The sequence below is a fragment of the Barbus barbus genome, assembly GCF_936440315.1.
Source record: "Barbus barbus genome assembly, chromosome: 10".
In the NCBI taxonomy this organism is placed as follows: Eukaryota; Metazoa; Chordata; class Actinopteri; order Cypriniformes; family Cyprinidae; genus Barbus; species Barbus barbus.
In genome coordinates this window covers 19,643,473-19,658,594 of record NC_136738.1, presented here as the reverse complement: position 1 = coordinate 19,658,594, position 15,122 = coordinate 19,643,473, and the positions used below count along the sequence as shown (strand labels likewise).

Here is a 15,122-nt window from a genome sequence, read left to right as displayed (position 1 = left end):
ATTATAGCTTTTTGTAAGGAAAAGACATCAATTTAAGTCATTATTCACTGATAATCTTCCCCTTCAAGTCAGCTGTGGCAAATCATTCAAGAGCTGCTGTAACCATATCATCATTGTGCATGTAAAGCAATTGATCAGTCAGATTTCTAAACTGAATCAGCTGTATACACTGAAAAGACTCAAAGAAAATTGACACATTCACTGATCTGGTTCTCAAATTCAACTCACTGACTCATTATATTATATAGTCTCAATTGTTTTTGAAGGAATAGCTTAATGGAGGGCCTTATTGGATAGCTTTGTCCTCTTCTCACACAAATCAAGGGCTTCACTTGTAATGAGTTGCATGAAGCACTTTCATTGCTATGAACAATGTTGTTGGAAAAGAGCAGCATAAAGATTCATCTTTTTGGGTGACCAGATCTGTTTGCTGAGATCACTAACATTCATGATGATGATTTTGAATAAAAAACACTACATGCTAGTAAGCACTAGTTCATACATTTATTAGAACATGAGGAGAAGCTGATTGGGGGAAGTGAGTAGATGTCCAGTCCTAATGCATAAAGGGCTGTGATAAGGACCTGAGTGTGGAAGTGAGGCTGGACTGAGCGAGGCCTTCAGGTGCATGGGAGTGAGAGGGAGGGGGTTCAGACTGAGTGCGAGAGAAAGTAGGTACAGAGAGCCAGGGGTTGACGTCACCGTCTGATTCTTCAGGGGATGAACCTGACTTCTTGTGGCTGGAAAATGTGAGGTAAAAGAGCACAGAGAAAGACGGGAGAAAGGTTAGCAACCATCACCACAGAGAAGACAGAGAGGTAACAGAAGCCTTAGTGATAAAGTAAATAAGCCAAAAAGAAACCTCAGGGTTTACAGTGCACCAAAAGTATTTGGACATTTAAGCCACACTTAAAAATATATGAAAGTATAAGCAAAACTGATGTACTGCTCAAAATCAAGACAAAAACTGATACAAAATTTGGACACTTAATCGTTGGTTGATTTTATAACAGGTCTAGCACCATTTGTTTGCAGATTCCACATAATTTTGTAATGTATTGTTTTTATCTATGCAATCTACAAATTTAAGTGTGACCTAAGTGGCCAAATACTGTACTTTTTTAGAGTCAGTGTATTGCCAGACATGTCTTTACAGTGTATTAGAAATTAATATCTGAACACTTAATGGACTGATCGAGAGGGCTAGGAATTGAGAGCAGGTTCTTATTTAGATTTCATAAAAAATATATATTTTTTAAATTTCATTTTAATTTTTGAAAGATTTTGATGAACAGTTGCCAATTTTAATAAATATGGAGAGGTGATTTATTTTGATTTTATTGTTCTGTTGAAATCTACAACAGCCTCTTATTGGAATGAATGCAGTAAGAATGGAATATTTTCAGTTCTCTCTTCCTCAAAATTATGAAATATTGTCAACAAAACATTATGGACCAGAGAATCTGAATCTCTGTTAAGAAACAGAATCATTAATGATTCCCTTCTCTTCTCATTTGACATATCATGCATATGTCAAAAAATTAAGTATTCCTGGAGTTTTAAAATTTTTATTCATTTTAGTTATTTACAGTTTTTTTTCTCTCTCTTTTTTTTGCCTGTACTGGACAGACCTGAAACCTTGGATCTTCCTGTACCAAGGCCGGCGCTGGGAGCCCAGTTTGATCTTCTTCACGTGTGCATCCTCCTCAGGTGTCCAGAACTTGGGCAGAAATTTATCAAAAGGCACTGTTACAGACGGTTGAGGCGTCAGGCCTACTTTACGGGCATAAAGATCATCTTGAAGAGGATCGGCATAGCCAAACTCGTCATCCTCTTCTTCAGAGTCATCATAAACGCAGACACCAGCCGATACAGGTCTCCTGTAAGTCCTCTGAAGAGGCTGTGACTGACTGCTGCTCAAAAGACAGCCATTTTTGTTACATACTGCCAATGATCAATGCACATCAAACTATCCACGATTAACAAGCACAGCAAACCAAATAAAAAGCAAACACTGAAAACAAAATGTTTCAAAAAGTCCACACTATAGGCTGAAAATCAAGCGAAATAAAGACATCACAGCAATGAATAAATCCCACAGTTAGCACTGTTAAAATGGCAAACAGATGCATGTCATGATGCCAGTTCTAACCTGAGATGGGTCAGTGTCTGTCGGGACACATTACTGACAGCCACCTGTGACCTGGTAGTACACGGGACAGCAGTTGCCTCCAGGTGGCTCATGGGTAAGGCAAAGTTGGCCGGAGCGACAGGGGAGGGGCTGTGAAATCTACGACTAGCGAGGTCATCTAGAACCATGTCGGGATCCGGTCGGTCTGCATCCGAATCACTGCTCTCATACGGATAGGCCAAAGACGGGTGAACAGCGGTCTGGGATTTCAACCCGGCGATAGATGAAGGGTCTGAACCTGCCCTCTCATGACTGGGACGGACCGCCAGTGATGGTCACAAAAGCACAATGCCAAGATATAGTGGGAAAAATAAGCACCGGCAAAGACAAACCAACAATGGAGGAATGTAATGATAATGAATCTAGAAAAAGTGAATGACCAATAGTTCACATTCAAATCTTTTGATTGCAGATTTCAGAGCACACTGTGACACATTGTTGAGTTCTTTTAAAATTCAAGAGGATTTAAAATTAATATTTTTTTCTCTGCACAAAAATCTGAGAAGCTGGAGACTAAAGAAAGTTTTTGCAATCATTTTAATTTCATTGCTGTCTAAGATAGAAACTTGTGGATTTTCTATGTTGCCTCCTTAGAGAAAGAACAAACTTACAGAAAACATGTTCTGCAAGCATGATCTGGATAACATCATATATCATTGGTCACCTTTCACCAAAGTAGGTGAATATATGCCGTCCATTGAAACCCCCCGATGATCTGTATAATGTAGACTTGCATTACCTTGTAAAAGTGCCATCAGATTCTGTGTACATAGGGCTAGCCCAGCTTCTTCTGTCTTCATCATTTCGCTCTGCACGTTTCTTGCGTAATGGTGCTGGAACATAGCCTGACTGCTTGTCCTTTGATGGCAGAAACTGATTGTAATGAGTGGTGGTCTTAGGTTCTATGACCAGTGAACGGCGGTATTCTTTAGTTTCTGACATCATGAAGCTCAGATCTGCTTCAGGGTCACTGCCACAACCTGGAGAAACATCACAGAGAGCCAGGAGTGTGAGCTATAAACACACACACATGCACCCATGATTGTTTTTCTATCCCGGTGGGGACATTCCATCGACATTTATTGTTTTTATACTGAGTTAATGATGTTTTATAACCCATAACCATAAACCCTAACAGTTACAGAATGTAATGGAATAACGTTTTTGAATTTTCAGATTTTCATTTAGTGTATTTATGAAGTTGTTTTTCTGGGGACTGTTGGATAGTCCACACAATGTAGATGAATTCACTTTTTACTATCCTTGTGTAGACAAAATTTGATTCAGACAAAACACAGTGTAAAAATTAATGTTATTCATAAGCATCTATTTTACACAGAAGTCTCACCAAATTTGATTATATTTATCTTAAAGCAAGAACTAAACTAAACTAAAAAAAACTATTTGCCAATAGGATTTAAAAAAAAAGCTTTACAGTAATTCATATAATTATAAAACACTACCATTCAAAAGTGTGGGCTTAATCATTTTCAACCGTGATAATATTAGAATGGTTTCTAAAGGTCCTTGAGCAATGACTGGAGAAGACTGGAGCAATGGCTGCTGAAAATATATCTTTGCCATTACAGAAAGAAGTTACATTTAAAAAATACTGTATTTTTGATTAAATAAACACAGCCTTGCTAAGTCTTAGAGACTTCTTTAAAAAAATCTCTAACTTTTAAATGGTAGAATTCTCCGAAAATTTCTTCATTGTCCAAATATAGACAACAAGACAACCTTTTTTTTCTTTTCTTTTTTTTGTAGCGCACTCGTGCACATACTTCAATGTAGTAAACATGGCAGTGGGAAGCAACTGACTCATTGACAGGTCACTGGGGAAAAAGAAAAAAATGTCTCACTGTAGTGAACGTGTAGAAAGCCCAGAACACTAATTATATCAGCTGCTAATTACATCAATTACATCAGCACCTTCCTCATGAGCTGCAATTGAGCCCCTGAGACCGTGATGGAGTAGAAAGCTGCTAATACCACTGAAACGCAACCATGCAGAAGAGTATGAGAGGATGGAAGTTTGCACTTTCCTTCAAAACAGTATCTCCTGACTGTCACAGTCAGCAAAATATAGCTCATGACAAAAGCCTTAAATGGTATCACTCATATACCACTAGAGGGCACCAAGCATTTGTTTTGAGTTAATAAATAAACTACACTGCAGCTCAAGTAAAGTTTTTATTTTGTGTGGCACTTCACAGCTTATTTCACTTGCTCTGCTTGAGTGTTTTTTTGTTTTTTTTGTGGTCCAAAAAGTCAAAATGAGAGACCAAACTTCACTTTCATACAACTACTCATCTCTGACTGCCTCAAAGTCAAGTTAGAACACAAGAGAGACTTAAGAGACTGAAGAGTCTTACCCTCGCTGCTTCCTTTGAGTGTAGCGTCTGAGGATGTGCTGTAAGTTCTGGAGCCCAGTGAGTTGAGGCTGTCTAGAGAATCTTCTCTCCTGTGTCCGGCTCGTAGTGGGAAGAGCTCTTCTTTCTCTGAGTGCCAGCTATCTCTACAAGAGCTGTTTCGCACGCTGCCCTGCAGTGATGTGCAATCCTCTAGTGTCTGTCGAGCACAAGGGTGTGAGTATGAGGGACTAACACACAGCATGCACAAGGGAAAAACACAAACACAGCATACAGCCTCGATCAGTGCATAAAAACAGTTTTGCTCATGAGAATCTGTTGTCTTTTCCATTGCAAGTCATGCCATTGAAACTGATCATGTACATAGAAGTGTTTAAACTCTATTCTGATATTGATGTGTATTAACAAAAAGATTCGAATGGCTATTTCTGACTACAATAAATGAAATATGCAGCGTTTTAAATTTAAATGGCAGGTTTAATGACAAAATGATTTTGATGGCAAATCTATAATAATATAATAAGCATGGTAAAATTCAATTTAAATTCAAATAGCAATTCAAATTCAATTTTTTTTTCCCATATGCAAAAGTCAATATAAAAGCAATTAATTGCTATTGGCTCACTGTTCCTTAATATTTAGTTAAACCATGAGACCAGTCTGCTGCATTCTTAGCAAGACATTTTAAATACCAGAATGGATATAAATTGAGATTTACATGGTCAGCTAGTCTAGAAGAATCCACGGTATTCAAGCCCTACAATTTAACATCTAAAAGTAAATACTACAGTCAAATACTACATAATGTCAATACATATCTTACCTTATATAGTGCTTTGCCAAGTAATCCCTCGAAAGACTTTAGTTTTAGGTAAGGTCCATTATAAAAAGGATCAGCATGTGCCTTTCTGCCCAACCAGTATATGGTGATCAGAACCTTGGAAACAAATCAACACAACTGTATTAGAACACATCGCAACAAAGACATGATTCAGTGATAAAATCCAAAGCTACTTCATCCCTGGCTACATGCTGAGATGTCAACATGTTAAATCACATTGCAAGATTAAAAGCCACTGATTTTAGGACACTTTTTAAGTGCCGTTAATTGTGGCCAATGTGTATTTGAGAAAAACATTTATTTCATAATGATATTTCCTCCATTTTAAATTCTTATTATCCAATGAAAGGTTAGATTTTTGTGATTTTTTAAATAAAAGATCAAAAGGATTAACAATGCAGATTAATTTTCACAGCCTTCTTTGATCATATTTACCAAGGGTGCCGAGATTTTTGGCCATGACTGTATATTATGGCCTGCGTATTTTGTTCAGACATTCCCACTTCATTTAAGGTGGTTTAAACCCCCTTTGGGCCACTGCATTTGTTCGCAAGAGAGGTGTCTTGAGCAGAGTACTTGAGTTTTAGATAAAGCCTCTTGAAATGTTACCATTATATACTGCCACTGAGCTACTTTAAGAGATAAATAGACAACCACAAACCGCAATATGGAAGCTGCAAAGTGAGCATTTTATTTGACACTGCACGAATGAAGCCAGACTCCTAAAACTCACAGCATATTCCAAATGAACCAATTAGGAGATAAACATGAGCAATCCAAATAACTCACTTACATTTTTGAGCCTCCTGCTGCTCTCCTGGTGCCTGTAGAGGAGAAGAGGTGTTTGGTTAATCACTCACAGCCTGGGAAAAAGACAATAAAAAACAGTGGGCATGTTTTGGGTCTCTGTGTGCCCTGGTGAATGAGCTAGAAGGTGAAAGCACAATCCCATCAGGCCAGCTCCTGGTAGCTCTATACAAAAGGATACGCACTCAAACAACCCGATGAACAACAGCTAAATAACCCTACTAAAACTAGCTCCATTCTAAATTGACAGTATATATCTTATGTCAGAAATGCGACAAGTACATAAACAACGATAAGACACAGTACATGTACTGTGTATGTTCTACTTTTATGTCACCTTCTTGTCCTTCACAGGTTATTTATGAGCACTGTCCCATAAAGACCAAATAGGATCACAATAAAAAAATACCAAATTCCTCTATGTAAAACATCAATGGAATTTTGAAACTAAGATCCTTGACATCCTGTTGCTGTGTGTGTAACTGAGGTATTTTCTTCCCTATTGTTTTGACCAAGGAGATTATATAATACTTCAGCCATTTGCTCTCTGAATTGGAGGTCCCAGTCTTACTAGTTAAACTTTGACTTGGTTTTCCCTGCAACTTTTAGCCTATGCATTAACATGAAATAACATAAAATTACACCCATTTCCCTAGAGATATAAAAAATACAATACAGTGACACTGGGAGGACCTGCACTGTAGGTGCATACCATCCTGACACAACAGAGCACATACTTACAGTAACAATACGCTCTCAAAGTCAATACAATACATTTTAGCTGTGACAGCCATGATGCAAGATTTATGACACAAGCTACAGTGTTCAACAGATGAGAGGTTGGAGAGCGATTATGCTAGTCAGCGACCTGTGTGTTTTTCAAGCTGGTGAACCTGTATGACATGTTCAACTTGCTGAATGAAGGCGTTCACTGCTCCCGATAGCAACAATTTATTGCTCCAATAAAAGACGTAAGAGGAAACTTGACATTGGAACAAAGTCCACATTTACAAAGCTGCTGGAAAAAAAAAAGTCAAGAATATTCTGCCTTAAACGCTTGTTACCTAATGATCATTTATGAGCCCTGAAAAAGCCAACAGACTCTTTGTTGGGTGAGAAAAGATAGAACCTCAAGGGTGTATTTTGGTTTCATGTGATCAGCTGTTCACTCATATGAATATGAGGTATTTATTTATCAGCAAATCCTATGTGGGGAAAAAAAAGATCAAAAGATATTATCTAACGGAGAAGGCACTGATCTTGAAAGGGAAAGCTAAATCAGCATTTCTGATCCAATCTGATAACGGAGAAAGAAAAAAAAGAAAATTCTGTCATCATCTATTCACTCTTAAGCTGTCATGAACCCATAAGACTTTATTCTGATGAAGATTTTTTGGAAAAATGTTCTACTGGTCCTCTTTTCCTTGCAATTACAATGACTGAACTTTTCAAACATTAAAAAGAATGCAAACACACCATAAACCCATAAAATGCATCATAAAAGTAGTCAGCAACACTTACATTTTGGCTTCTTCTTCACAAAAAATCAATAATATGTGGCTTTGGCATTGCAAGATAGCACATGGACCACTTTTCCTAAAACTTTTTTATTATTATAGAGCTTGACAGCATCTGTTCTAATTCATTGTTTTGAAAAGAGTGGCCAGTATAGTTATTAAAAAGTCACTTTCAAATATGGACTTTTTGGGGTGAACGACCCCTTTAAGTTTGTTATGTTAAAAAATAAAAGTAGTGGCACTGGCATCCTTTAGTAAGAGAACTGTGGCTGGAACATTCCAATTGCAACAGCTCATTCTTCTACTCAAAATACTGTCAGACATAATCAGGGACAAATGCTTTTCAATGGGGTCTCTATTCACACAACAGACTTTAAATGCTTTGAACTAATGCATCTAAACAAGTACAAGACTGCGTCAAATTGCTTAATCGTTCCCAAGACAAAAGAAAAAAAAAAATGTTGTTTGCAACAATGACTGTTTGTGAGAATATAATGTTTGCACTGTTACATTCTCACAAAAGAAAACATCAACCTGCTGCATTCTGTAATATTTGTGTAATGAATTCAGAATCAAAGCTACATTCCCAAAAGCTGTTTTTTTTTTCTTTTCTGGTAGTTTTAGGGCCTGAAGATACAGTCAGTGTCATAAACAAGTGCTGTAGCCCGTGGGAAAGTCACATTGACATTTAGGAGGTGTTTCTCTCTAGAAGCCAAACCATTTCTGTCTGTGTGATTATTGTGTCATGTCAAAGTAGAACACAATAGAAGTTTCTAAATGATACTATGCTGTTTCACTTTAAACAATATCCAAACCACAGAGGCTCATGCAGATATCGTGCAGTGAAAAAGCAGGCTAGTCTACAATAGAGATAGAATATTGCCTACGCATAATCTAAAATACTTACACAGGGACAAAGTCCAGCTCTCAGTTACACAATATCCAAGACATATTTCTGGAATTTTCAAGTCTTCAATATCGAAATGATTCATGGCCATAAAAATGCAGTAAAGACCTGCCAGTCCCTTTTAGGTAATGCAATAAAATGACGCAGTGACAATGGTCGGGCAGGTTCATGACACATCAACACCCCTTATTTACAAAGCCTAATACTAGAGGGTGTGTGTGCATAGCTGGGATATTAAGAGCTCACAGCCCAGTTCAGTAACATTCAGCGGGTAAAGAATGTTCCTGGTTTTATGAACAAATGCTAATAATGAGTCATGTATCATTGTATCACTCTTTCGTTGTCTTTACTTTTTATAAAGTCTTCACTCACAGCCCTATGATACAACATAAACATTTCAATGGAGGCATCAGCTGTGATTGATTTAATGCCTCCCAAAAGACTTGATATATCCTTATCCGAATCACCAGCTATAACCCAAAAGTAAACATTGTAAAGATATAATTTTCACTAGCCTGATGAGCGTGTCGAACAAACGCATCTCTTGTTTGTCAGTGTGGACAATTGAGTAATTCACAATGTACCAGTGTTTATGTCACAGACACCACCGATGCCATCCAGTGCCACACACCATTGATAAAATAACCTATTCATTCTCCCACAACTCTTATAATGAAAATCTTATATTGCAGTTGACAACACTGTGAACCCAGAGTGGTTCTTTCAACATGCAACAGTGCACCAACAGTACTTATTTACTGGTCTAATTGGAGTTAAACCATCATTCAAAACTTTGGGGTTAGTAAGACTTTTTGAATGTTTTAAAGTCCTCTATGCCCACCAAGGCTGCATTTATCTGATAAAAAAGTATTTTTTTTCTAATTTCTTATTATCAATGTTGACAACAGTTGTGCTGCTTAACATTTTGGAAATATTTTTTCCAGGTTTGTTTTGATGAATTGAAGTTGAAAAAGAAGAGCATTTTCAGTCTAGCTGAATATAAATATTATTTTTTTACTTAAAAAAATATGCTGACCCTATTTAGATCTAGTAAAAAGGAATATAACATTCAACATTTCCATTTTATAGTATTTTTTCACTTAAACATAGCTAAAAATAACCAGCAACCAACCTCAAACAAAACATCTGCATGTACTAAGAGAAGAGTAAATGGACATTTATACCGTGATAAAGACATTACCCCCTGGCTCTTCTGAACTCTTCACTCTCAATTCCGATATAAGTAACTGTTGTTCATGAATTTAAAAATAGATCACCCTTACCTTGCCCCCCCCCCCCCCCCCCTCTCTCTTTACCACATTTTAAGTCATGAAATTAGCTTTCATGTTGCACCTTGGTCTTGCGCCCCCCCTCCCAACATAATATCATTGTTTCACACTATGTCAGTATTTAATGTTCCTTGTATTGCTGTTGTTGCTGCTGTTGTTTTGCTTCATACACACTGTCATTTGTGTTTCTTCAGTTTTGTTCGTCTGCCAACAACATTAACATGTTATGCACACACATGTACATACAGTCATAACTCCATAAATATATACACTCACACCTATACATGCACGGCACTCATACATTCATACAGTAATATTAATTTCCTTTCCATAACATGTCTTCTATCAATTTTCTAACCTGGAATGTTTGTGTAATTGGTTCTCATGCAAAGAAGGTCAAAGTCTTGAACCATTGAAATAAACTACAAGCGGACATATGCCTTTTGCAAGAAACACATCTATCAGACGCAGATCAAGATAAAATTAAATCAAAGTACAGTCATTTATTCTCAGCTCAATATAATTCAAAACAAAGAGGAGTTTGCATTTTAATAAGTAAAAAAATCTCATTTATTCATAATACCACTGTTATAGACCCCGAGGGACGTTTTATTATTATAAATATTTCAATCGATAATAGCCCAGTTACAATTGGTAATCTATACGGCCCAAACACAGACGACCCATCTTTTTTCAAAACTTCTTTTCCTCTATTTCAAATCTTTCTAATTGTCCAGTCATAATATCAGGTGATTTTAATACAGTTCTCAACCCAGCACTAGATAGATCTAGTTTAAGAAATAAACACATTTGGCAATCTGCAGAAACCATAAAACAGTTCATGAGTGATTTTGGTCTTGGCGATGGCTGGCAATTACAACACCCAAACGCTAAAGAATACTCGTTTTTCTCACCAGTCCATCACTCATATTCCCGCATTGATTTCTTTCTCACCAGTAATTTTATCATATCAAACATTTCCGAATCAAAGATTCATCCAATTGTCATTAGCGACCATGCTCCAGTAACATTGAAATGGAATAGAAGTGAACCTCATAAACCTGCTACCAGATGCCGTATAATAACATTTGTTGTCTTTATTGTTACTATTATTATTATCATTTGTCTTTATTTATTTTTATTTTTATTTTATTTATTTTTTACACTACTTATATCTGTTATCAATCTATTATGATGGTATTTCAGTTGTATGCGTCCTTCCCCACCCCTAGACACAATGACAGACACACGCACACGCACACACACACACACGTATGCTCACAGACATATGAATGCAAATACAGGAGCAAAAAAAAAAAAAAGAGAAGAGAAGTCAGGTTTATCTGGGAATCAGTTCGGCGCTGGGGCATGAGATGATGATATCGGCAGATAATAAAAACACTATTGTTAATGCCACACTACATTACTGCTTTAAAACCTCTGAAACAGATACAGCATGACATGAAGCCAGAGCATTTGTGATCACATTTCTTTTATGGTTAATTTGGCTGTCTTGTTTGAAGCTATGTACAATACGACTCCTCTTGAAATCGATAACTGATGATTGTCCATAATTATTAGCACCGTTTGAAGGCAAAAAGTGAGGTTTTATCAACACTCTAAATCACTAAAATGCACAACTCTATAAGCTACTGGAAAGCAGGAAGAGATATAATTCTTTATCATTAACTTTATGCAATCACTAGTAACACAGCAATACAGTCACTGGATGAGACAATAATAAAACGCAGAGACAAAGTTCACACAACTACAGTGACAAGTAATGAAACCTTCTGAACCACCACTAGAATACCTATTTTCAAAGAAGCTTCATGCCTGTATGTTCAATACATCCTACATTTACACAGCACTAATAAAAAATGAATTTTACAAATCTGTCTTATGTTGGACTTGAAAACATATAAATATAAAAAACTCCATTCAAATTACATTGGTACTAAATTGAATTTGGGATGTCGGCATTTAAAACAACACCTAATAGCCTACTTATAAAACACTCTGGTTACTGGCGTAATTTGCAGAATTAATATAAATAATCTAGAATATTCAAATGAATAATGAACTTTTTGTTAACATAACCACAGCATTAAAAAACAAACATTAAAATAAATCATATTATTAATAAATACTTTTATATACATAAAACTAACCCCGAACATTTGATTGGTAGTATATATAAGTAAATAAGTTGTATTAGGTAGTATGTCAGTAAATATTGATCGTGTTTATTAGCAGATATAAACACGCCATGAAATGAGCAGCTGTCGTGCTGGAGGAGGCTGCCTGAGGGACAGATGACCCAGAGTTGTTTCCCTCTCTGAGACACTTGCTTTTCATGGGCCGATGAGTAATGATGAATGCAGGACCTGCTTATCTCAAGCCTGTTGGCAATAAGCTGCAATATCTCCTCACGTTGCCTTCTGTGTGACTGTGAACATTCGACGTCAAACACCACAAGGGCTATAAACCTCAGATCAGTGTGAGAGATCAGAGAACTTTAATGTAGCGTACAAATTATACTGCTATTAGCAGTTGGTGAAAGAGCATTGAAGCAGAAAGTGGCACAAACAATGTATCGCTTCAGAACACAAAAAATGCATGGCATTTGCTCGAATGATTTGGCAAGGGTCGGGGAAAAAAAAAAAGTTTAAATATCACTGCTGGACTGCAGTGCAGAGCGGGTCGAGTCTAATTCTTGACCAGCTTACAGTTAGTATATGCAAATTGCACGGCCTACACAAACCCACAACAGAGAACACAAGCCAAAACGGTTTATTAAGTAAACACAAACATGTTCCTGAAGATGTAGTTACACCAGTAGAATGAAGGAGAAAACAAACTATAAAAAGTAACAGACAGTCAAGAATCATATCACTGCTGCACTTCGTCTAGTGTCAAAAAGTGACCTTTCAATTCTAAAATTAGGACCCCTGGAACCCTTCCGACAAATGCCTGTCAGTGGACGCAGATAAACCCTCATACACACCAACAAGCACACATCCTCAGACATATACAAGTGGAGTAAGTGATTATAATTATAGCCTATAGGGATTGGATGAGTCCTGTTTAATCAGAGCCTCTGTACGGTTGGCATGGCAGTGAGGGTGTGGCATGGTAACCGTCATGCAGCGAGGCTCGCTTTGTTTAATCTTAGCATCTGATGGCACTGTCACTTCAGCTGAGGCAACAATGACACGACAGGCAGAAACTTCCAACCCTCCCTCGCCATATTCAAAGCAGTCTTATCAATACGGGCAGGCTGACTTTACATATTTGAACCATTACTAATTTGGATGTGATGTGATACAGTTTTGATAGGTCACAATTGTCCAAACGCACCAATAATTTGTGCTGGACTAGTTGAAGCCAGAGCTGAACACACCTTAGGCAAATGAACCGGTTCACAAAAGGATCAACTATGAGAAAACACAGGACCAATATGAAAATCAATTGCAGACAATCCACTGATTAGTTCACCAAAAATGATCATTTTCATGTTGTTTTTCTTCCTTGAAAAACATAACTTGAATTTTTGAAGATTATTGTTAGAACTCTTTTTTACGCTAATTTAAGTGAAGGAGAACTGAAGCTGCTAAACTCCAAAATGACAAAAAAGCACTATAAAGTTATGATTAATACGGTTCTGACTGTGACTTGTGTGGTGTAATTCTTTCGAAATCTTCTGAGGTCATATGAAGCGTTTATGTGAGGAACGGACCAAACTTATGTCGTTATTCACTGAAAAACTTGACATTTGACATGTTCCTTGCCAGGTTCATGAGAATTCGTAAGAGCTTACAGGAGCAGTAGTGTTTCCCAATTCAAGAATTAATCTTTTTGGTGAAACGGATCAATCAGGTCATAAAAGCATCTCGATGATTCATTTACAAACTGAATTTATCCAGTTTTCAAGTTCAACTCATTGATTCAATGATCTGGTTAACAAACCACTGATGAAGAAGATTATCAGTGAATGACTGATCTGTTAGTCACAGCTATTTGGAAGGCTTGGAAAATATCGCATTCATTGTAACTGCATGCAGTATAAGACACACACACACACACACACACACACACACGCACACACACACACACACAAAACTAATGAAAATCACAAAAAACAACAAAATTTAAATTAAAATAGGAAATGTATATAAAGTTTTTTTTTCAAATCACATTGGTACTAAAAAAAAGGGATGTTGGCATTTTTTAAAATTCTTATAAAACACACTGGTGTAATTTGCATAATTAATATAAATAATTTAAAATATTGGAATGAATCATGAAAATAGCGCACAAGTCAAGCAAACTACTTTTAATATCATTTTTTGGTCCTTTACTTCCTTTTTTTTAAAGCTTGAAAGTTCCCATTAATTTGAACTGCAACCGGCACATTATTCAAAATGTCTCCTTTTTTCTTCAATGGAAGACAAAGTCAGGATTGGAATAACATGAGTGTATATAAATGATGACAGAATTATTACATTTGCGAACCCTTGTTTTGAACCTGAATCACAAATGTTCTAGTTCATTTAAGTGACTTGTAAAATATAATAACCTACTACTTAGTGGTTTTGTTTGCAAATATCAGAGTGCTATTGCGGTGATGAACATGTCAGAGCTGGACTGACAGATCTCACGATGTAACCATAGAAGACACAACTGTGAGAATATGAACAGGTTGATCAGCATGCCATGTTTTTCCACCCTGGTCACAGGTATAGGCTGACTCAAAACACTGAATCTACAACAATATAGCATGATTACAGCTTACACATGACATAAACACCTGCGAGTGGCAAATTCACCCACAGCACACATGCAAAAAGTCCTTAATCTCTCTTCATCTCGGTTTTACACAAACGCAAGCCAACTGTCAGCTTCTGATTCAACGATAGTGAGAGTTTATGCTTCACTGATGAGGGTGATTCTGCTGTTTTAAGATCAGATTATAGTTTCAATGCAACTCACCTCTGCTCTGCTTCATTTATTGGCTCTTCTTTCAAAAACTTTCATTTTTCACTTGACAAAAGGGCATATCTAATTCATGACTTTCATTTAATATTCAATTCATTTTCACAAACAAAACAAGCTGGGAACGATTGTATGATACATGTTACAAAGCTATTATGTCAACAACCACAACACGTCCCATAAATGTATTAAAAATAGCCATT

General features: G+C 36.8%; 1 protein-coding gene across 11 annotated transcripts in view; it reads right to left on the bottom strand.

Moving 5' to 3' along the window:
* Positions 1 to 15,122, bottom strand: part of lmo7a (LIM domain 7a) — a 46,422-nt gene that overhangs the window by 19,136 nt on the left and 12,164 nt on the right. For 10 of the 11 annotated variants that reach the window (XM_079427095.1, XM_079427099.1, XM_079427089.1 and 7 more), the window contains exons 5-8: positions 6,198 to 6,228; positions 5,387 to 5,500; positions 4,567 to 4,762; positions 2,931 to 3,171 (exon numbers count right to left, since the gene is read on the bottom strand). In XM_079427095.1, coding sequence (XP_079283221.1) covers positions 2,931 to 3,171; positions 4,567 to 4,762; positions 5,387 to 5,500; positions 6,198 to 6,228 — 582 coding nt within the window. Of the gene's footprint in view, positions 1 to 584; positions 741 to 1,631; positions 1,914 to 2,152; positions 2,444 to 2,930; positions 3,172 to 4,566; positions 4,763 to 5,386; positions 5,501 to 6,197; positions 6,229 to 15,122 lie in introns of all 11 variants that reach the window. The other variant, XM_079427091.1, reaches the window with a different exon arrangement.